The following is a 24,969-nucleotide window of genomic DNA, read 5'->3' on the forward strand; positions in this document are numbered from 1 at the left end:
TTCTTCTCCGTCTGTCAGCTGAGGTGGAATCATTTCACCACGTCAGTTAAAACATATCTCTTTAAACACACCTCTTCCGTTCTACTTCTGACTGACCAACCATCTCAGTTATTCAGACCTGAATGATATGCTTCAGTCTTGAACTCAGTGCTGCTGCGGGTTATGTGTGTGCGTGTGTTTGTTTGCGCCAGTGTTTGTGCAGTATGTACTACAGTTCGCGCTTGTTCATGTATGGTGGACTCGATGTATGAATATATACCTATGTTTATGTACAGTATGTATTTATAAACGCCAGGGACTCTGTGCCTGGTACGCGTGACTGTCAATCTGCACTCAGTGAAAAAATAATTCACGGTTTCTCGCAAAATAGGTCTACAGTAACAGGTAGTATACTTACTTATCAGTGATGCACACACACTGTTTGTTATATATATATATATATATATATATATATATATATATATATAATTCACAACAGCAAGTGCTACTCGAGTAATCAATTGGTCTTCATCAACGCTATAGTCCTTCCCAGTAGATAGGATATACCAGGCACTACTGAAGTGCGTCCTCCTAGCTATTCTGCCGCGTCATTTGATGCCCAGGGTCGCGTGCTAGTGTTCTGCACTGACGCCTCTCAGTGCCTGGAATGACCGATTAAACTGACGATCTGTGGTCAAACACTCCCCCTCCCCACTCTGCAGACAGTTGCAGACAGTGCCGGATTTCATAGAAAAACAGGTCCAGTTACACCATCAAAGTCCGCTTGCATGAGCCAGAGAGCAGAACCAGAAGTGACAGTCAGCCCTCAACCCTGACACACACACCACCACTGAAGAACCGGTGGGGCTTGGGAGGGGGAGGGGCGGAGTTAACGCCACATGGGTGCAGACGTCCAACCAGTGACAGCGCGTGTTACAAACACCCCGCCCCTCCAGGCCCTGACTGACGTGTACGGGGAAAAAAAAAGGAGGAGGGCGGGGCTTACGTGCCACGCTGTGACGACGGGCAGAGGGAAGGGAGGTAACTAAGGGGGAGGCCGCGGGAAGCAGACGACAAGTGCGGGTGGTTTTGGAAGGAAGTAAAGCGGACGACTGACGTTCAAAGCGCTATACAAACCACTGAGCGCTGCCAGAGCTGTTAGTCACGCTGGAACTGCTATCGCGAGGGGGCGCGGCCGGGCTCTCTCTCTCTTCCTTTTCTCCGCAGGCTTTAGGAATCCCCGTACCGCAAGCGTTCAGTTGTGTGCTGGTCGCCAGTTTGCAGTGACTGCGGCTGTATGTTCCACTCACTGACTGCACGCCGCTCGTGCCCGGAGGAGAGAAAGTCCAGCGTGAGAGATGTGGTGTCCGCACCGTTCATAACAACAATACAGCCTACCTGGGCCATTTCAATTGGGTCTTCTGCATCGACTTGGTTTTTTGCTTCAGTGTGTATGCAGTAGATACCACCTTGTTCGCCGCTGGACGAATTGTATGGTAGTGTTTTAGAGGTCGTTGTGTCAATACCGGGTTTTTTTTTCAAACCGCAGTTTATAGTGGTTGTTTGGAGTGATATGCTGTTGCAGTGCCGACCAACATCCGTTCGTCGCTAAACTGTATACTTTGTGAAAGGGGAAGTAGCTGGGACAGTGAGAGTGCTCAGTTGAGTGGCTGCTGCACTCTCTCCGCCACCAGCAGATACTATCAGTCATAAGTCAGTGTGCTTAGAGCAGCAGCAGGCAGCATGGCTGCTGTGGCCACCTCCACCCCCAAACGTCACGGCTTCTCCATCGAGTCGTTGATAGGACGCCGTGATGACAGTCCTCGACGACAGCCTTTGGCTCTGCTGCCCCGGCCCGAGGACTTCTCCACCCCCAGAGACCTGGTTTGCAAGGACTCCGCGCTGGACGGCAGCGGCCCCAGAGACAGGATCAGGGACTCGATCCGCGTGGACTCTAGTCGGGACAGCTTGAGGGATGGCCACAGGGACCACTATGTGCGAGACAGCCACCACCACCTCCCGGGGGTGGACAGTGTCAGGGACATGCAGCAGCACGCGACAGACGGGCTCAGAGACTCGTTCAGAGAGAGCAGCAGAAGGGACAGCCCCAGGGAGTCGCCCATCAGGTCGAGGTCCCGGCAAGGCACGTTGTCCCCCTCCTCCCCTCCTCCCGCGGCCCATGAGGACAGGGTCGGGAGGAGGTCCTCCTCGCCCCCCTCCCCCTCCCTGGTGTCCCCCCGCATGGACAAAACCCTGCCCCCCTCCTCCCCCGGGGAGGCGGAGAACCGGGTGTCGGGGTGGTCCAGCGAGGACTTCAAACACCTGCTGAGCACGGGGGCCTTCCACCAGCAGGGCGGCCACCCCATGGCGGCATCGGCAGTGGAGGGTTCGAGCCTCTACCAGCCGCTCAGGGTCTGTAACCGCAGTCTGTCGGCCGCCATGAACTCGGCGGCGGCCCTTCTGCCCCACCACTTCGCGGGCCTGCCCCTCAACCCGCTGCTCTACAACCTGCACCGGGACCTGGCCCCCCATCCCACCGCCCACCCGCTTCTGGCGGCGCGCTACCCAGGATTCGTCCACCCCAGATATCCATGTGAGTACAGTATCACAACTACCCCATCCCTCTCCACCCTTGAAAAAAAGAACACAAAACAAAAAGAAAAGAATTGGGGGAGAAAAGAGAGAGCAAGCAAACAGGACTGTTGTATTTACACGAGTGAGGGAATGAGATATTCTTCTTCCGTCGCTCAGCGCAATATGTCCTTACTTGCCTGTTCAGCACAATGGGCGAGGAAGCGTGGAGACCCGTTAACCCCTACGTATATATGTGTTACCAGTGTAACAACGACGATAACTGATTTCAGTTTCGTGGAGGTGTCAAAACAAAGCGTGCGGACTGATCCTTTTACGCTACACCACATCTGTTTAGAAAAGAAAGTATATGACTAATCATAGAAATCTCTTCGGCACAGATTTTAATGATCGATTTTTATTGAACCCCATGGACAGGCACGCAAAAGCGATGCGTTAGTGACAACATTACGATATAGTAAACTGAAAGATGAACTCATTGTTACCATTAATTATTTTTCTTGCTAAAATCTTTGTCTACTCATACATATGGAAACACACACACACACACACACACACACACACACACACACACACACACAGAGGACTCGTCACTCGTCATATGATTTCTGATGCCCTTGAAGGCATTAGCAGTTTGGCGGAACATAATCACCGCCCATCTACCACTCGGTTATTGAGACCTTTTTCATTTATATAAAAAGGGTGCTTTGATCTGTTTATTTCATGTATCGTATCAGCCTGCAACTGTTGTCCGTTGATGTGGTAGCTGTTTATGGCTGATAGGGGTTTAGCGGTGATTTCGTTGATAGATTAAACATGACTTCGGCGGAGCTGGTTCCATGTGGAGCAAAGCTCCAATGAAGAGAGTAAACACTGTTGATATGATACACGGTATGGACATGTTGGAAGTGAACGGCTGCCAGTGGGCTATAAAGAGCAGTGCAACAATAATAACATCATTGTCATTTTGGCATAAGATTCCTTTATAACTGCCTTTGATTATCTCGAGCTGGTAAACTCCTTAAACCAACGCCAGCAAACTGTGGATTATTTTTAGCAATGTAGGTGGTTGTGTGTGTGCTTGTGTGTGTGTGTGTGTGTGTGTGTGTGTGTGTGTGTGTGTGAATGACACAGAGAGTAATTAGATGACTTTTGGAGAAAAAAAATCTGTGGTTGTCCGATTTCATGCAGCTGTGGGGTAGTCTTAGGTGTTGACTGGGCCGTACATATACACAACACGGTTTGATCTGAAAACATTTACCTGTAATGTAATCTGAGTTTCTTTTTTTTTTCCATGCATGAAAAAAAATAATGTTGGTCACAGATCATATGCTGTCCCGGCGTTTCTGATCAATACAACAGTTTTCAGAACTGATCGTATTTTCCCTATCGCTTCCCAGCCTTGATCGATCGCCACCAGCTGATGTTGTTTTTGTATGATCATGATAATAATGATAATAATAATAACAGAACAACAATAACATAATAATAATAATGGTGATGATGATGATGATGATCACAAAAACAACAAATAATAATGATAATAATAATAATAATGGGTGTTTTCAAAGCGCTCTACCTTTTTAACTTTCGGACAAAGAGCACAAACATCAATATGAGATTGATTGTTCTTATGTCATTACTCTGTTCCCCCTCCCCCACCACCTTACCCACCATTCTTCTAAATTTCTTTTCTTTTTTTTTTCCTTCGTGTTTCTCTTCTATCAGGCCGATTACTCTGGTGATAATAAATTTAATCTCATGTTAATATTGATATTAGCATTATTTTACTATATTATGTATTGTTTGTTTATTTGTTTTATTTCAGTACGTAATGTTTATGAATGTTATTTGATACAATTGATAATATGGTACATCAGCCGTCATGTTAAAATTGAAGTGCAACGTTGTGAGCACAGTATAAGCTTTAAGCTTGTTGATGCTCGTATGTCATTGATTGCATTGTAATCATGTGTATTGTTGAGCAATTAAAGATTATTTAAACCAATATGGGATAATAAAAAGAAGATGATAACATAATTTTTTTTTTAAAGGTGACAAAACTTTACAAAACAGGGCACAATTAGCAAGCCTTTCCAGAAAAGACAACCGGACCCCCTTTAGATTTTAAAATAGTTGCAGTTGACGTTTCTTTTTTTCTATCTTTTCTTATTTGTCCCCTTTCTTTCAAAGACCCATCAAAGCGCGCGGGTTGAGCCATATACGCGACACAGCATCTTAAAAAACTGAAATAAAGGGTGTGGGTTGGGGGGGAGTTGGGGGGGTTTCACATGTCAGACCTACACATGAAACTAATAAAGCCAAACGCACTGGTCAGGCATGTGAGAGGCTACCATGGATATACAGTACAAAACATTCACAAAAAAGAAAAAAAAGAAATGATGATAAATAAACAAGAGAAACAAATCAGTGAATATATTAAAACATAATTATAATAACAGTGAAACATACATGTATGGCGCCTGGCTTCAGTTGCAGTGCTCTCTACATTAAACTACAAAAAGCCAATCAAACTACAAAAAGCCAATCAGTTAACGGTATTTACTAAACGTGTAAGGAGTGAAGCAAGTTCTGGTGCGCGGTATCCAAAAATGTTATTTTTCCTCATAAAGATGAAACAGCACCAGTATGAACAAAAACAATAGAACAATTTCATTGAAATGCCCGTGACAAATTACAGCTCTCAGTCCTCTCGCTCTCGTTCTTCCCATTAACATTTAGAACAACACAAGCACAACACATACGCACGCACGCACACACACACACACACACACACACACACACACACACACACACACACACACACACACACACACACACACACACACACACACAAACGCAATCAATTCATACGTATGTGCAATTGATATAAAACAGTGTACATAGCGACGGTGGTTATAACAATAACAATCAGATTGACCATTCCTACCAACAGCAAGAAGAAAACAACAACAACCAAACAAACAGTAATAATAACAGGTCGGTGTGCATATGAGTGGGAGGTCTTGATACGATGCTGTCTATAAGGAAGTGTTTTATATCGAAATGATTACGTGGATCACTTAATGTTAACAGTTATGATTATCTGCAGGCAATCAAGTACAACGGTTCCGGGCTTAGAATATAGTACATCAAGAAAATTGTGTGTGTGTGTGTGTGTGTGTGTGTGTGTTGTTGTTGTTGTTGTTGTTGTTGTTTTCAGGGCTATCTTCCTATTTTTCCCCCACATTCTTTCTTTTTTGTTGTTGTTGTTGTCCTCCTCTCTTTTCTTTAACATTATTCTGTTGATGCACAATACAGCACAAAAGTAATCTATGATTCAAAATCACTATAAAAAAAATAAAAAATAAAAAAAACTAATGTATGTGTGCTTTCCCAACGAAGGACACTTTTTCCCCCCAATTCTTTGATGTTTGATGAATGCTTACAAATGTCTGGGATTTTCTTGCTCTGGTGTGCGTGTTACCTGGGCATAAAAAAAAATCATTGGTCTGTGCTTATGTTTATGGTTGTCTAACTTGTATACATTCAGTCCAGGTAACCACCAACGCCATCTCAAGGCTTTTATTAATCAGCAAGTCACTTAATTAGTTGTGTGTAAGTGTGAGATTAGACAACATAACATGATTTTTAAATAGAATATTAGTTACGGTTTAGGTAAACGCTTTGTCATTTAATTTAGTTTTTATTGTTATCTTGTCGAAATGTCACAGCATATCGAAGATCTTGTTTTTTACAGTTGGAGAATAGGTGTATTTGGTTAATTACTTTGTTTAATTTGTTTTAGGTATGATTGGTTAATTACTTCGTTTAATTTGTTTTAGTTTTTTTTGTTTTGTTGGTGTTGTTGTTGTTTTTTGTTTTTTTGCTTTGTTTTGTTTTGTTTTTGGTTTGTTTGTTGTTGTTGTTGTTTTTTTTGTTATCTTTTCCAAAAATTGTACTTGGAATCACCATTCATGAATATTGATGCAAGATATTTTTAAAAAAAAGGAAGAAAACTTGTAAACGGGGAATTTGGAGGATGGAAGGCTGGCGACCGATAAACCCGAGATTGCAGATTTATAGATTAGAAACAAAGAAAAGAAAAAGTTTCGTAAGATCAGGGGGAGGTGCGGGGGGGGGGGGGGGGGGGGGGTGGTGTTGGGGGCGGGGATGGGGTGGGGGTGGGGGTGGGGGCAATGAAAGGAATGTTGTTAATCATTAATTCTCTGGACTTATTCAATTGATTATTATATAAAATTATGTATCATTTTGGAATCAACTGCATTACTAAGTAAGGTATGCATACGTTATTTTGGAATTAACTGATTTACTAGGTGAGGAATACGTTTATGAAGCCTATCAGATCAGTCTGTGATATTTATAGCCCATCCAAACGCAATAACCATTCCGGAGCCAAAAACACACAATAAATAGAACGATAAAAACAAAATTACGAAAACAAAAAAAGAAAAAGAAAAAGGGGAAAAAATCGGAAAAAAAGTTTACTTCACTCAAATAAAGTGATAACCAAACGAGATGAAAAATATTTCCTTCCTTCCTTCAAAAATTGGAGAAAAAAAGAAGAAAAAAACGAGGGAAAAAAATCCTGAAATTGAATTTTATGGAGCAGAATCCATGAAATGGGCAATGAATTTGTGTGCTGAATTACCATGGTAGTCGTGATATTATATATATATATATATATATATATATATATATATATATGTGTGTGTGTGTGTGTGTGTGTTATATTTGAAGGAAGGAAGGATATAAATGTATATATATATATATATATGTGTGTGTGTGTGTGTGTGTGTGTGTGTGTGACATACTATTTTGTATTTGTGTCTTTATATCTCAGGATTGTTTTCTACGTACGCATTTTCTTTTCATATTCGCATTAAACGGGGGACAATAATGATGATGATGATGATGATGATGGCAACGATGTTAGAAGTGGTAATAATAACAACAAACAGTAAAACAACGAGACAACAGAAGCAGAAACAACAACAACGGCTATAAAATCAAATCAATCATCAATATTATATAGTTATCATCATTATCTATTTTATTATGAATTCTTAATACTGTCATCGTCGTCGTCGTTGTTGTTAAAGACTTAACTGATACGACCGGTTTCATTGATATTACGGAGTTGTTCTTGCGGGCAAAAAGATAGTATCGACTATCAAATTAAACGTCATTAGTAATACAAGCGCGTGCACTGAGTGCATCTGACGTTGTGCTTTTAGTACGACTGGTTGCCTCCAATAAGCCTATTTGATTTTTTTCTCGTAGTTTTTGTCCTTGCTGGTAATATTTCAGGACGGAATCATTAATCGACTGGTCGTGATGAGACTTGTTGATAACGGTATGCTATTCCAAAATTTTAATAATGATAAGATATTCTCGTGTTATTAGTGTCATCATAGTCTTATATACATGATGTATTCTTTATATTGTTATTTTTCAATTGTCGGACTTCGAAAAAAAAAAAAAAAAAAAAAAAGAAAGGGGGAAAGAAGGTAGCCAGGTAATGATAGCAATCTTTTATCGCTCTTTTTGTTTTGTTTTCTTTTGTTTCATATTGTATTTTGTTTTTGTTTTGTTTTATATTGTATCGCATTGTGTTACCTTTTCCCCCCACAACATATTTCTCTCTTTTTTCGCATCTTTTTTCTGTCTGCATGTATACTTGTTTCACTAGCAAAGTTGATTTTTCTGATTAAGTTTGCCAGGTATCAACCACCCAATTGTTTCCGTGGGTTCTTTTGCGCGCGCCAATCGCATGCTACCAACGAGACTTCGGATTATCGTTTCATCCGAAAGACTAAAAGCCGTTATTATTATGTTTTTTGCATGAGGCTGCGTTTTGCTTTAACAAAATGAAATGCTGGAAAGTGGGTGACTGGCCTCCCATAACCCACACAGAGGGGAAAAACAAACAGAAGGGACTGGATGAGAGAGCTAAAAGGGAAGACGGGGTGGAATGGGAGAGACAGGGAGGATAGAGGGAGGGATGTGGGGAGACAGATGACTAGGAGAGATAGGGATGGAGAGATCACACACACACACACACACACACACACACACACAGCCACAAGAAACCAAGACATTCATCCCAAATCCTGTCAAATGAAAATACAAATACAAAAACAAATAGAATAAAATGAAAAATAGAAATAAAAATGAAATGAAATAATAGAGAGGGGAAAAGTCTAAATCCTCCATGAGTTTAAGCAAACATGTTTATCGACTCGATGCACGCGGACACACAGAAAAAAAAAGCAGTTACACAAACAAACAAACAACAACAACAACAAAACAGAAGAAAACTTGTGAAATTCTTGCTTGTTAAGAAGAACATCATGTTTAAAAAAAAAAAGGGGGGGGGGCAGAGAAATTATGGAAAGAGACATCACTGATTACAGGCTGTCAATAAAAGAAAGAAAAAAAAAACGAACAAAGACAAAAACCCGACAAAACGGTGAACTCATAGTTATTATGGAAGCAAAGCAGCTTGCAGAAAACAAAGAAGTTTACACGAAAAAAAAAAAAAAAAAAAACGAACAACAAAAATAGACAAGAAACAAACATGCGAGCAAGCATACACACAAGAGGAAGTCCAGTGCTAGAAGAAAAAAAAGGTTTGTTTACATATATCTTTATCTGCCTGTTGTTTGAGTCAGTTTGTTTACTCTTTTTTTTATGCAACAGAGTCTAAAATGATTTATTATGTATTTTTTCTCTTTGTATAATGTTTACATATATCTTTATCCGCCTGTTATTTGAGTCAATTTATTTACTCTTTTTTTTTTTTATTGAACAGAGTCTACAATGATTTGTTATGTATTTTTTTCTTTTGTATTGCTTTGTCCTTTGGGCGGTTAGGGGGAGAGGGTGGGGAAAGGGTTGGGCAGGAGGGAAGTGGGTGAGCAGAAAATCAATTTCCACGCAGTTGTAGCTTCATATATGCAGGAAAACATCAATTAAAAAGCAGGTTATGATAATCAGTACATCAGAAACAAGAAAACAAGTAAGTAAAAAAACAACGACACTTTATGAATAATTATGATAATCGGTACTGACTACTGAGAAATTTTACACACACACACACACACAGACACAGACACACGCACGCACGCACGCACACACACACACACACACACACATATATATATATATATATATATATATATATATATACTTCGCAGTTTTTTGATTGGTTCATGCACAAACACATCCATCGAAGTTTGTGAAAACAGCCTACTGACACGTTGTGTGTGTGTGTGTGTGTGTGTGTGTGTGCGTGCGTGCGTGCGTTCGTGTGTGTGTGTGTGTGTGTGTTTGGCGGGGAGGGGTGTGTGTAGGTACACAAGCACAGATGTACACAAAAAAGACAAGCGCACACAAGTATGCCAAATTCACCCACAACCCCACCGTCCGCTCTTCACACACACACACACACACACACACACACACACACACACACACACACACCTCTTTCTCCATACACACACATAAATACACGAATCACCTAGGCATGAAAACCAGTTCTCTCTTTCAAAACGAAATGAGAAAAAAGCATAATGCAAACCTATTAACCCTCATTTATACGCGTTGAACATCGAGGTCCTTTTTTCTGCTGTGCGCCTTGTCAGTCTAATGGAAACTTTCCCCCACCAAAACAGTGCTGCGTTGAAATTAATGAGGGAGAAATAACAGAAAGCAGGCAGTCAGGCAAGCCGACAGGCACACAGGCAGGCAGGCAGGCAGGCAGACACACCCAGTCATTGCAGACTTGGTATTGATCCTCCCGCCAAACACTTGATTCGCCGCGAAAACCTCCGTAATTTGAGAATTAGCAATCCATTTCAATCACGTGGGACTAAGAGAAACGAAAAGGCGTGGTGTAGAAGGAACAGGGTGTGAGGTGAGTGTGTGTGTGTGGCTGGGGAAGGGGGTGTGGGGGGGGGAGGAAGAGGGTAGGGGCAGGGAGGGACGTTGTAAAAGATGAATGGGCGCACGCACATAACCGCGGCCACACACGCACGTAACACGCGTGCACGCGCCAGAGAGAGAGAGAGAGAGAGAGAGGGAGAGGTTCTTTTTGTGTTAGACCCCCCTCTCTCTCTCTCTCTCTCTCTCTCTCTTTCTCCGTTCGCTTGATAAGCGTGAAGCCACTATTTGTGGATTTACCTGCCCTTCCCTCTGCTTCTGTCTATCTCCAATTGCTTCCACTGTGTTTTTCTGTCTGTCAGTTTGTCCGTCTGTCTCCCCCACTCCCCCTTCTGTGTGTGTGTGTGTGTCTGTGTCTGTGTGTGTGTCTGTGTGTCTGTCTGTCTGTGTGTGTGCCCGTAGCCTAAACGTGCAAGCGTGGAGTTATTGCTATGCGATTGTCCCTTACCTCTTTTTAAAATTTTTATTTAATGCACTGACGCGGCTGTCATGTGTACAAATTCACGCAACCGAAGTTGAACAGATTTGTTATCTAAGTTACGTAACCGTTCAGCACGCCACTAGATATCAAGATTTGTGAGCTCTTTTTATTATCATTTCATTATTTTTATATATTATATATATATAATGTTCCACAGCTTGTTGCGCCGTTGTAGTGCCCCGTTATAAGTCACAACCTGGTGCCCCAATCGCAGTCAGGAAAGTGTATTGGGTTCCCACCCCACGTTCCCCACGTGTTGCTGCCAATGGGGTACGATCGACTGGAAGACGATACCCGTGACTGCTCACCCGTTATTAATAATAACGAGAGCTACCTGGTGCGACAGCGTCTGTGTGTGTGTGTGTGTGTGTGCATGCGCGCGCCACGCGGAAAGATCGATGAACAGCAACGTGCCAGGCAGTAGTGATTATCGCTCTGATATGTTTGTATTATATGACCGTTTTTTTAAATGTTTTTTTTATATATTTTTAAATTTTTTTAAATATGTATTACTCTCGTTGTTTGAATGAACTCCGGTAACTGGGAATATGGCGAAAGTGAGATACAGTGATTCAAACTTGACGAAGAATAATAATTTATTACGTTTTAGGATAATTATTGTACTGTATTGTTTTGTATAGGATTGGATTGGATTGGATCGGACTGGATTGGATAGCAAGTCAATCGTGATGAAGAAAAAATGATGCTGTCAAGCTTTAGGTTTTTGAAATTGCTCTTATGTAAAGGACATTTGAGTTTGTTTGTTTGCTTTTTTTATTTCGATGACTGGAATTAAATGTGAGTCAAACTTGATGAGGAACAACTGCGATGTCGGTTAGTTTTATGGTTTAGCATGTTAATATTCCTCTGTCTGTAGCATTTAGGGGCTTTTATTATTTCTTTTTTTTTTTAAACTGAAATAACTAGACTGACGATGAAGATACAGTAAAAACCATATGTGGTCTTTGGATCCATTGAGTGAAACTTGATGAAGAAGAATCGTGGCATCGGTCACGATTAAGTTTTAGGATTGATATTGCTCTAATATGATTGTAGAATTGATGAAAACAACCTCTGATAATAGAGATTGTGATGGAGATAATCATTGTAAGTCAAACTTGATGAGGAAGAATCTCGGTATCGGCTACTTGTCACACTTAAAATTAAACGTGTGATTGTGTGTGTGTGTGTGTGTGTGTGTGTGTGTGTGTGTGTGTTCAAATGTATGTCAATGCAGTGATATGATTCCTGGAAGTTTATTATCATGGTCATCGGTCTGAAAATCAATATTCTCCATGTTCTATTCTGTTTGTCGATTTCGGCTTTCTGTTGTGGTTCGTTCTCTCTCTCTCTCTCTCTCTCTCTCTCTCTCTCTCTCTCTCTCTCTCTCTCTCTCTCTCTCTCTCTCCCTCTTTCCACATTTTTCACGAATACGTCTTCATTCATTTGTTTGTATGTTGTTGTTTTTCTTGCTTGCTTTCAAACTTCGTCTTTTTACGGACATATCACTGCGATACATCCCGAGTTCAGAATGAACTGAAAGGCTAAAAAAAACGTGTCATATCAATTCAGCTGCCGTCCAAAGGTGCGAGGTCATAGTGCCGAAAATTGATATTCAAGAGCATGTACTCGTCGGCAAAGTTATGTGTTCACCGAAGACAATCATGATTATGTTTTTTTTGTGCTCTGTGTATGCATTCATGGCTCGGATTTGCGGATCGATTTGCTGATTAAAAGATGATTAATTTAATGAGCGATCCGCTGAACGCATGCAGTTAATTACTTTATGTACTTGATTTACAACCCTTATTTTATTTAATTCTGTTGCACAAAAAAGAGAGAAAAAAAGAAAGAAAGAAAGAAAGGAATTATTGCAACCCCACCCCACCCCCCAAACCTTCACCTACCCCAGTCTCGTCCATGTCACGGTAACGTACCCGATTAGGAAGCGAGTGTCAGACGGGTTCGAGTCTCATGTATGTACGGGCCGATAGTCTTAAGTTTTAAATCTTTGTTTAACTGAGAATTATGAAATGAAATAACCCCAAAATAATTAACATGACAACAGATAAATGCGAGCGTAGTAGGAATTAGCGTAGAGGCGTAGATGAACTAGTTTGCAGTTTCAGCTGAAAGTGAAACTCACCGCTGACAAAACATGCTGAAACTTTTTTTTCCTACTTTGTTTCAGTTTCAGTTTTAAGGAAGTGTCAAAGCGTGTGCACTGATCCATACACGCTGCTTACAAATTTAGGAGAAAAAAATTATATATAATATGACACAACGAAGACTTACGTTCTGGTATGGTGTTGGTTCCAGTGATCCAGCCCGTAGAGTTGTGTAGCACATCATTGAATTAATGTGTTCATGAACAAGTAATGCATGCTGTTTCAGGCACAGGCATGGGAATGTAATGCTGCACACACGAATTTTTATAACTATTTTTGCAAATAATATTGCTTTTGTTTTTGGGACTTTTTTTCTGTAGTTATCTTCTCTTTCTTTCTTTTTTTTGCGACTTCAACCCTCCCCCCCTCCCTCCTCCCCACCACCCCCCTCCCCACAAACAAATAAACAAAGAAATAAAGAGACAATGGCCTCAAAGAAGAACAAACGCTGAGGTATGCTTATATAAAAGAATAGACTGAGAACATGCACATGCAAAATGTCTTTTCGTTTATTTTAGGGGAGACATGTCATAATTATTATTTTGTCCTCTTTTTCCTATTGTAATAGAGATGATGATAACAACCATAATGACAATGAATGATAATAATAATAATAATAATGATAATAATTGACATGATAGAAATGAACCACGCAAGGCAAACCAACTTTCAAAAACATATTCAGTTCCAATATAGAAGGCTAACGAAACCGTGTCTTTGAGAAATAAAAACCGAAACGATTTAGTGCACAACTGAGAGTACGTATTTATGTTAAAGTTTGATTTTGATATTCTGGTGTTTTATGTTGATTGAAATTAGAAATTATGATCAATGGTTTCTTCATTGCAGTGGGAAGTCATTTACAGTTTAGTCTTTTGTGAATGACTATGACTTCCAAACTAGGAGGCAAGATTACACTGACTGTCAGTGCTGCAGTCATGGGGGCTAGTTCAGTAGTTGGCCTTTGGGAAGCATCCCAACACTGTCCTAAAACCCTCTTGTTTGAGAGAGTGGGGATGCTACTAGGGCAAGACATTTTCCACTATAATCAAATCATAACCCAGATTGTCGGAACAGCAGTTACCTCCTCCGCTGTTCTGATGGTCATAGTTGGGACACGACTGACTCTTATACAATACAAAATACACAATATACAATTCTAATTAACTTTACAGGACTTTTACGTGTGGGTTGATACGATTGTTTTAGCGTCACTTTTTCTCGCAATTAACAAGCTTATCAAAGCCAACCACTGTAAGACGTTAAACTGTCTCGGATAAAAAAAAAACAAACAAACAAAAAAACACCACCACCACCACCTTTGTTAGCCTTTGATGATGATGATAATAATAATGATGACGATGATAATAGCAATACTACTACTAATACTGCTGTTCCTTCTTTCACTACTACTACTAGAACAACAACTACTACTAATGATGATGATGATGATGATGATACAAAATATGATCTACTACTACTAATAATGATAATGATAATAATATTATTATTATCCAGCACCAACCCCCTTCCTCACACCCACAACATCCGCTGTCTCAAACACAATTTTAGCACAGTAACAGGCCGCGATTGTAGTGTTGTGCATACAAACCCGAGCATGGGCGAGAGCTCTTTTGATACCAGTGTATTAACACGGAACTCGGGGTGAAAGGGCGGGGGTGAGGGGGTCATCATCTATCTTTGGTGATTCCCTCCCTTACGTCTTAATTGTTTGGGACATAGCTTGAGTCTGTTATTTTCTTTGTCAGAGGGATAGCTAGTCAGTTAATACTTTTAGTGTTTGTTTAAATGATCTTTAAAATTTTACTTTTCCCCCTAAAAAAAGCAAAACAAAAAACAAACAAAAACAAATCCACTAGTTTGCTAGAATCTCGGACTTCTGTCTGTGTTTCTGTTCCTGTGTATGTTGTATCTTTGTGTTTGTCCTTTATTTATGAGAAGAATGTTGAACGATTTTTTTTCGTTCTTCCATTAAAAAGCTTTTTAAAACTTCCAAAAAGTAAAACGAAGACGCTTGGGGTGGGGGGTGGGGGGAGTGCGGGTAAAGCGGGTTGTTTACGAGTGTACAATTTTAGTGGATGATTTTTTTTTTAAGTAGAGTGTGTTCAGCATTCAGTTGCATTAAGCAAGGTAGTGCGCTGTTTAAAAACGAAAACCAAACATTGTTGTTACTATCGTCGGTGTTGTGTTGATCTGTGGTGAATACTGCATACATATCCGCGGAATACCCGTTAACAGCAACAGTGCCTACCCGTCCCGTCTGTGAGCTCCACCCGTTCTCTAAGCCAGGTGGCCTTTTAGACGCGTCACGGGTATTTTGGCCTTTTAGACTGCACAGGTATTTTGAAAATCCTTGGGTGATCCGTTATATACACTACACCAGATGCATTTTACAGTCCATTTCTGACCGCCCTATCACCTGAGGTGTCTATCAATGTAAAAGCTGAATATTCCTTAACAAAACAAAACAAAACAAAAGTAGGCTACAGTCCAGTGTTGCATTGACTGAACCCTTTGCTGCAAGTGTTCTGACCTCTCTATTCTGACTGTATTTCAATCGTTTGCCTTCTACCTTTTTACCATGTCTTAATGCGTGTACTCATTAGTTTATTTTGTGCATTTAATTTCATTATGTCTTTGATAATAATAATAATGATTATATAATATATATATATATATATTATGTAATTTTTTTAAACCTAGAGTAGGGCTCTCGATGCTAAACCATCGCGTTGGGTTTATGCAATGGTCAGGCACTTGCTTTATTTTTTTTCCAGCAAATGTGATGTAGCGTATATGGATCAGTCCGCACTGATAGGAAAAACAAATAAAAAAAACTACACGCAGGAAAAAAAAAAAAGGGTGGCGCTGTAGTGTAGCGACGCGCTTTCCCTGGGGAGAGCAGCCCGAATTTCACACAGAGAAATCTGTTGTGATAAAAAGAAATACAAATACAAATACCTCGTTGAAACTGAAACTCGGCGACCCATCCACTCCTTACAATGTCAGTCGTAACGACGTGAAACATAGATTGAACAAACCAAAACCACGAAGTTCTTAGCCTTTAAAAAGTGAAAAGAAGAAGAAGGGAAAAAAAAAGTGGAGTTAGAAACCATTGACACGTTTATGGTTCTGGATTTCAGACAACACAACAGCAACAACAACAAATCAAGAGCCGCAATGTACAAAGGAAAACCAGTAAGATTATAAGAAAGAAAAAAAGAAAAGAAAAAAAAAAAAGGAAAAGGGGGTGGGGGCTTGAGGGATTAGATGGGGGATGGGAGGTCCTGAGCTTGATTCCATTAACGGTCTTAGATACGCTAAGTTTGCTTAGCTCAGAGAAGACAAGATAATGAAAGTTTATTCCGGGAAACCCCGTGAGGTAACATGGAAAAAAAAGGAAGTCCTAAATCAACGCAAAAGTCTATAGACTAAGGAAACTTGTTAGCGCTAAGACAACTTAGCACGTCTAAAATTGCAGGTGCACATTACTCCTGGGAGGTCTACAGTACAAACAGGAGTGTTAATGATTTTATGTCGGGTCTGATTATTCATAACATTAGCTGTCAAACAAATTAACAAAGTAATAAGCCGAACAGAATGCATGTACACAAAGCAAAATATAGAAGTAACAACAACTAGAAATACAGGCAAATACTTGTTTACATAAAAAAAAAAACAACAAATGACCACAATGGATAAGCAAATGAGGTACAAACATAATTATGTGAAGATGAAAGCCTCTCTTTGTCTGTCCGTCTGCCTGTCTGTCTGTCTGCCTGTCTCTGTCTGTATGTCTGTCTGTCTGTCAGTCTTTCTCTCTCTCTCTTTGTCTGTCTGTCTGTCTATCAGTTTGACAACGAAATCTGGACCCATGCTCAGTAAGAATACCCAGACCGTTCCCGTCGTACTGCTGACGCGTGTTCTAAAACCTGAGATTGTCATTATGGATGGACACATGGGGGAACGACTGTTAAATCCGTCTGAAAGTGTGAATACTTAAATACTTTTGCGGTGACTGAAAATAGTGATAACCTGTTCACCACAATGATTCTGTCCTTCGACAATAAAATGACCGAAAAGGGTTTTCCCGAAAGTTTAGAGAGAAAGACAAGTGTTGCATGAAGGTGCAGGTGATGTACATACCCAGCAGACATATGTCTGCCGTCTGTGTGTGTGTGTGTGTGTGTGTGTGTGTGTGTGTGTGTGTGTGCGGGGAAACAATTATTTAATTCGATTCAAAAGACTTCATTGCCTGCTTCAAACAATTAAAACAAAAAACTTTCTTTGGGCTCATTTAAATGCTCTTTGATTGAGAAACAGGTGACGTAAAATTGGATTGGGGGAATAACCGGTGCACCTTTCCTTGATTACTACGTGCACATCAATCATCGTGTGAAAGAAAAAAAATCAGGTAAGAAAAATATTTTAAGACACAAATGAGTTTTTTTTTTTTAAAGGAGACTAGTTTATGATTGTTAAAGACAAACGATGCAATGTTTGGTGACACTGAACCGCGGAGAAGGATATCTATGCTCCCGGAGGTTAGCTTAGTTTGAAAATATCGATGTTTGTTTTGGACTACGGTGAGTTCACGGTAAGGATGAAATTTACTTTAAATCCAAGACGTCCTTTTCTAACAGTGTTCGCCTAATTGTTCGGAGCCACGTCAGCATGTACGTCACAATATTTTCAGCGAGGCGGTGTCAATTTCAGTTTCAAGGAGGCATTGAATCGTGCGAACTGGTCCACATACGCTACACCTTGTCTGCTTTGGGGGAAAAAATGAGCCGATGTCTGGTATTCGCACAACCCCAACGCGCTTGTCAGGCCTTGAGAGCCTACCCTAGGTCAATATAAAAAAAGAAAAAAAAAGAAAAGAAAAAGAGATAAATGATATAAACTAAACAAGCATGAGTGTGGTATGATGCTCGGGTTAGGGACACTATTGGCACCACGAAGTCCTATGACCTCCACACGGGGTACGACACCTTTAATATTAGAAGTACCACTCAAATTACCCGAGCAGCTCAGCAAGTGGCTGTATCCCCCGGACCTGGCTGACGCCTGTTTACAATACGATTTCAATTCTCCTTCACTTCCAGGCCTGTGGCGAATTCGCGAAACAAGTTTTCGATGTCGGAGAATTCGTGGAGACTGTCAAGAGAAGTAGAGGGACGTGGTGGCGGTCTCCACTGTCGTGGTTCACTCTCCCTGTCTGGTTTCCGTAAAGTGGAGTTTAATATTAACGACCAATTATGACAAATGTTGTGCAGGGCTTGGGTCGTGGTTCTTGAAGGTAGTAGCGTTGTTCAGGCACTGATTGGGGTGAGTCCTGGATGTCTGACTGACTGTCTGTCCGGGTGGGAGTTCAGCCTGACGTCGCACAGGAGAGCCTTGGGTGTGGCTGGGCGACAAAGCAGTTATTATATAATCAGTAGGGGGGAGGAGAAGTGGGAATGGGTGTGTGTGTGCGTGTTGCTTTGAGGGACAAAAAGGTGTTGCATTCCGTATTGTGCAGTCTGTCTTGTCCTGGTATCCGCTGAATTAGAACAGGCGAGATTGGGACACAACAGACGTAACTCAGTCTCGGTGCGTATCATGACAGCCCAACATCCATACAGAATACAGTATATATTTTTTTATTTCAACAACACCACCACCAACAAAAACCATTTGTGGTGGATGTTGCACAAACAATATAACAGAATCACTGTCATTTGATATGAATAAACAAAAGACTTCAAAATTCCTAGATGATGCTAAATTTTAGACGTATACCTCACATAACAATAATCACAGTCACAACAACACCCTGTGGGCTATCTGCTGGAGTTCGGGCTGTGGCAGACCAAGCCTGAGTGTGTTGTGTACATGTGTCAGGTCGGTTATGGAAAAGGTTGTGAAAATGTGGGTTGATGGGAATGAGGGAATATTCAGTAACGTCACCTCGATGGCACAGAAAGTTGATAAGCGAATTAAATGCATACATATGCAAGAAATAAACACATAACTAAGTAAACAAATAAAGAAAGAAACACAAACAAAGAACCAACAACGAAATGATTTCAGTTCAAATTCATTTCAAAATACCGTGTTATCTGTTTCAAACATTTAAAACAGAAAAGTTTCTTTTGGCCCATCCAGATCACACCCACCCACCCACCCATATTATTCGTTGTGCAGTGAACCTCCTACCCGGGTTGCTGTTCCGCCCGTACCGCAAGATACAAGTCAAATGAAAAATGTATTAATAACCCCTAGACCCTACCTTGATTACAAATGAACCTATCAATAATAAACAATCCTCTTCACGCCCCCCCCCCCCTTCCTCCCCCCCCCCCCCCCAAAAAAAAACAACAACAAAACAACAACAACAACCAAAAACAAAAAAACCCACCACAAACAAATAAAAACAAAAGAAAAAATCCTGACCTGGATTCTGAAACCTGGCGACTCACTCACACCCAACAACCCCTGTACCGATGCAGTGCCCCCCCCCCCCCCCCCCACAACTCCCCAACCCCACAGGGGTTGCTGTTCCACCGTTACCGCGAGATACAAGTCAAATAAAAATAAATCATAACCCCTTAGACCCTACTCAGATGAACCTATCAATCACAAAAACAAAACAAAAAACCAGACCTGGGGTGGGTTGTATGAGCGAACTTATAGCGGCTTTAAGTTTGCTGATCGTAAAGAATGTTCCTAACGCCACAGTAAGTTACATATACTTAGAAACATTCTCAACTCAAAGCAAACTTAGCGCTTCAAAGATCGCCTCATGCAACCCTTACCTGGATTTAAAACTTCACAAACTCACACCCACTCACCCCTATTATTCGTTGTGCAGTGGGGCCCCCACCCGGGTTGCTGTTCCACCCGTACCGGAAGCCCAAGAGGAATCGCACGGCCTTCTCGCCCTCCCAGCTGCTTCAGCTGGAGCAGGCCTTCGAGAAGAACCACTACGTGGTGGGTCAGGAGAGGAAGACCCTGGCCAGCAAACTGCAGCTCACCGAGACACAGGTGTGTGTGTGAGTGTGTGGTTGGGTGTGTGGGGAGGGAGGGGTGTTTTGTGTGTGGGTGGGGGGGGGGGGATTTGTGTTGTGTGTGTTGTGTGTGTGTGTGGGGGGGGACTGGTGGAGGTGGGTTTGTGTTGTGTGTGTATGTGTGTCTGTGTGGTGGGGGATGGGTGGGTGAGGGTTGGGAGGGGGAGTTAGGGGTAGTTGTTGTTGTTGTTGTGTGTGTGTGTTGTTGTTGTTGCTGCTGCTGTGGGTTTTTGTTGTTGTTGTTGTGTATATGTTTTTGTTGTTGTCGCCTACGGAGACACAGGTGTGTGTGTGTGTGTGTGTGTGTGTGTGTGTGTGTGTGTGTGTGTGTGTATGCGCGCGCGCGCATATGTGTGTGTTGTTGTTGTATTGTTGTATGTGCATGCTGTAATGTGTATGCGTATTGTATTGCTTTATTGTTGTTTTGGGAGGGCGATAGAAGCAAAGGCGGTGGTTGTGTGTACATGTTGTGTGTGTGTTTATGTGTGTGTATGTGTGTATGTGTGTGTGTATGTGTGTGTTGCTTTGTTGTTGTTGTTTTGTGTAGGCGTGGTTGGGATAAAGGAAGGACTGTGAGCTGTGCGTGTGTGTGTGTGTGTGTGTGTGGGTGTGGGTGTGTGTTCTCTATCAGCGTTTCTAGACATCCTCGGCTATCGGCTGGGTTGTAAACCACGTGATTGAAAGTTCCATCTCCAGGTCTCTCTCTGTCCACGTGTCTATTTCCATCGGTCTCTGTCACCGTCTCCCAGTGTCTCTTGCTGAGTCTTACTTGCTTCATGTCGTTGTTGGGGGTTTTCCTCTTTTCCTGCGTCACCCAGTGTCTGCCCCCATCCCCAGCCCAACCCACTCCCCCTCCCCCTGTCTCTGTCTGTCACACACACACACACACACACACACACACACACACACACACACACACACACACACACACACGGGCACATACACCGTTTATTATTATTATTATTATTATTATTATTATTTCTGCCCCTTATAATATCGCGGAGCGACGTACAACAGATGTTTATGCAGACTCAGGACAGACAAACAGACATACACACGAACACACACGCGTGTGTGAAAAGTCCGAAACCACGCTTTATATAACAGACTTCAGAAAATAAGATTTAAAAAAAAAAAAAAAAAAAAAAAAAACGTCGCATATCGACCCCATCACTTCCTTCACAAAATGCAAAGCGTAACCGGCCCGCCCACTCATAAACTAATTGAGGAAAGTAATTAATGACACGGGGACGGACAAGGTCAGTATCGATGCCATTGATCATGCCGGCTCCCTATCATGTTTGTCATCAACGGCAGACCTGGCTTTGCGTCGTCCAAGATTCTACCCGAGCAGTTTTCCCCACCCCTTACACCCAACGCTGTTTTGTCTTCTCTGTGTGTTAGACTGTGGTGGAAGGCACAAGCGAAAAAAAAAAGAGGGGGTAGAACTTGAGCGGTGTGACAAGTGTCCCCAGTACAACTGAAGTGTAATCGTTGGCTAATTGCTCGGCTCGTTTCGCACACTTTAGTTAGTTGCGCTCGTCACCTTGACAACCATCGACTGTGAGGACGTTTTTTTTTTTTTTTTTCCGCGCTTTAGCGAAAAAAAAAAATCTTGGGTTGGAAGGGGGAGGGGGGGGGGTCATGGGGGGAGGGAGGAGGAGGAGGGGGGACACGTAAGAAAGAAGAAAGGGCAGGGAAGCAGCGGAGAGGATAATCAGCCCTTGACGACTCGCCGGGGCTGACTTCATTTCAGGGGGATTGTTGGGCCATCATTACATGAGCCACACTGCACGCCACATACCCCACTTTTCCCTTGTTCACTCTGTCCATGCTGACTGCCTGTCGGGGGCTGGGGGGAGGAAGAGGAGGAGGAAGAGGAGGAGGAAGAAGAGGAGAGCGGTATTCTAAGCACTCTACCAATGTTTCGGGCCTCAAGAGCGCGTCTGCTTGCTTCAAGGGGGTGTGGTTGGGGGCGCCTGCCAGTTTTCAGTCGTTTCCCAAATTTCGATCGCCATCTGGAGTGTTGAGCGTTGTTCAATGTCTGGCGGCTCATAGTTTGAATAGGGGCTTTAGTTGTTTTTTTTTCGGGGGGGGGGGGGGGGGGGGGGGGGGGGGGGGGGAGGAGGGGTGAGTTTGTGAGAGGCGAAAATAAGTGGAGGGAAGAGTGGGTGGGGAGGGGGAGTAGGGGCGGTGATGGCGGAAGACGCATGGCAGACTCGCTTTCTTAATCGATGGGAATGAAAACCCATAGCTTCAGCAGGAATGAACAGTGTTCTGAGGGACTTTAGAAGGGACGGGGGAGGGGAAGGGGGAGGGGAGCTGAGGGACTTTAGAAGGGCTAAGGGTGGGGGGGGGGGGACTTTTTGCGTAATTTGGGTTGCTCCACCCAGGGAAAGCGAATTTCAAATTGTGGGGTTTTGTTGTTGTTGTTTGGGTTTTTGTTTTTGTTGTTGTTGTTGCTTTTTGCTTGTTGTTAATGTTGCTAGTTGCTGAAGTTCGGATTTAAGTGTGTATTGTATTTTTTTTTCGGTACTATGTGTATCCAACAGTGTAACTGGTCCTGTTTTGTGAAGTCACTGGAGCTTTTCATTATAAGCAAATACTGTGCCTTGTGTGTGCGTGTGTGTGTTGTTGGGTGGAAGAGAGGAAAGGGGGTGTGGGGGTGGGGAGGGAATGAAGGAGTCGATCATTAGTGACGTGTTCCATTGTGTTGGGGACCTGGAGATGCTTGTAGATGTTTGGACAGCCTTGAGGAACGGCCTTCACGTGAGACCTGCAGAAGGCGATAAACAAGGGAGCGGTGGAGAGAGAGAGAGAGAGAGAGAGAGAAACAAAGGACGCTAACTGCGGGTGGTGCACGTGAGACACGGAAGGGGGCGGGACTGTGCAGGGGGAGGACTGCCGGTATTGAGCGAGGAGCTCGGGTGGCAGGATCCTCCCGCCCGCCCGGCCCTTTCACAGTCCATGCCGGTGTCGCAAAGAAAATTAAATACTGCAGCAAAAAAAACATAATTTTTTTTTTTTAAACCCTCTGTGAGAGTGTTGCTTTCCACGGAGTAAAACATCATCTCTCCGTGTTGATTGCCAGTAATTACTATTGCTTACATTCACGGAGAAAAACATCCTCTCCCCCTGTTAATTGTCAGTAATTACTATTGCTTACACTTACTTTTGCACTGAATTTCCGCTTACATTGTTTCTCCAGTGAACACGCAAAAGTTGAAAAGAAGGGCGTTTTTGACTGGTATTACTTTGAACTGTGCTCCAAGAACTGAAGAGAAGCTACACATCTGATCATCATGTCTATTGATCATGAAAAAAAAACCCATATTTTTCCCGTAAGTTTTTTTTTCTTTTCTTTTTTGAGTGTTGATTTCCTGAGGGGGCGGGGAAAAAATCAACGGAAAGCGTGTTTTGTTTTGTTTTTCTTATTTTAGGGCAAAAATTCACTGCGAGTGGGTTTTTTTCCCCCTGGAAGTCTTTGTTTGCTTCTGCACCGGAACCAGTCAGTGGCTTGCAGTCCGTGGCTACACTGGGAGCTATTAGGACGAAACATGACCTGCTTCTGCACATTAGCTGTGTCCTGATGGACGGTCACGTGACTGAACATCCCCCTCCCACACACACACACAAACCCGCACCTCCTCTTCCCCGCCCCCACCCCCCATCCACCCCCACTCCCGTCTTCAGTGCCTCATTTTGTGGGGTGGAGCAGTTCCACCAGGGACTGTGCACTATGGCCAAGGGTTTCGTATAGGTGGGCTGGTTATACGCTGCTGCCAGTAACTGATATAGGCTTGCGTGTCGCCCACACTGTGTGTGTGTGTGTGTGTGTGTGTGTGTGTGTGTGTGTGAAACTTTATCTTAATTTCCCGCATTTCAGTTATCTTCAGAGGTCAAAAACGACGCCCCTGCCATTAATTGACTAATTACATCAAAGCCAGCGCACTTAAACACAGTGTCGATTACACCCGCCATTGGGACTGCTGAACACGCCCGCACAACCCGAACTTAATTGTTGACCAATTTTCAGCTATTGGTTGTTTAAAAAAAATCAAAATTGAAATAAAACACACACAAAAAATTGTTAACACACACTCTCTCTCTCTCTCTCTCACACACACACACACACACACACACACACAAGGAGGGCCTGGCCACACACAGAGGCAAACAAACTAAAACGACGAATTAAGTATGTTCCTGTTGTTCCTAAGTTAATTCCCTCTCTATGTGCGTGACAACAGTGCTGTAATATGAACATGGCGGCACAGGCAGGAGAAAGGTTTGCAATCGGTGTCAATGAACGCAGAGGGCTGGCAGTGGGAGGTAGTGGTGAGAGGGGGGGGGGTTAAGTTGAAGTAGTGGGGGGTACTGTGGGGGAGGGGGGGGGGTCTGCCCCACCCAAGGAGCATCCTGCCGAGAGCACCAATTTGCGGTCCGTGCCTTCAATCATCGCCCACTTCGTCTCTGTTGCCGCTCGTCACGCTTCCACGCCGTAACGAGCTGAAGTCATAGACTGCTCTGGGCCCCGCGCACCCAGGACAGACGGTTCAAAACCATGGGAGGGGAGGGGGATAGGGGGACCTGGGTCCTTTGGGGGGGCTTGCAGGTTGGTGCCATTAAAGAGACCCGCTGTCATCAATCTCATCCCTGGCAGAGAGATTTACAGTCCACGTATCGCCTGGCTAGACGCTCCCTCCCTCCCTCC

The 24,969-nt window shown here is 42.7% G+C and overlaps 1 protein-coding gene across 1 annotated transcript in view; it reads left to right on the top strand.

Moving 5' to 3' along the window:
* The first annotated feature begins 1,053 nt into the window (after nucleotides 1–1,053).
* The window catches only part of LOC143301833 (uncharacterized), a 31,263-nt gene continuing 7,347 nt past the window's right edge, over nucleotides 1,054–24,969 (top strand). Inside the window, exons 1-2 of the mRNA XM_076616247.1 lie at nucleotides 1,054–2,572; nucleotides 20,060–20,232. Coding sequence (XP_076472362.1) covers nucleotides 1,723–2,572; nucleotides 20,060–20,232 — 1,023 coding nt within the window. The 5' untranslated portion in view covers nucleotides 1,054–1,722. The remainder of the gene's footprint in view (nucleotides 2,573–20,059; nucleotides 20,233–24,969) is intronic.

Source organism: Babylonia areolata, chromosome 2, assembly GCF_041734735.1.
Source record: "Babylonia areolata isolate BAREFJ2019XMU chromosome 2, ASM4173473v1, whole genome shotgun sequence".
Lineage (NCBI taxonomy): Eukaryota > Metazoa > Mollusca > Gastropoda > Neogastropoda > Buccinidae > Babylonia > Babylonia areolata.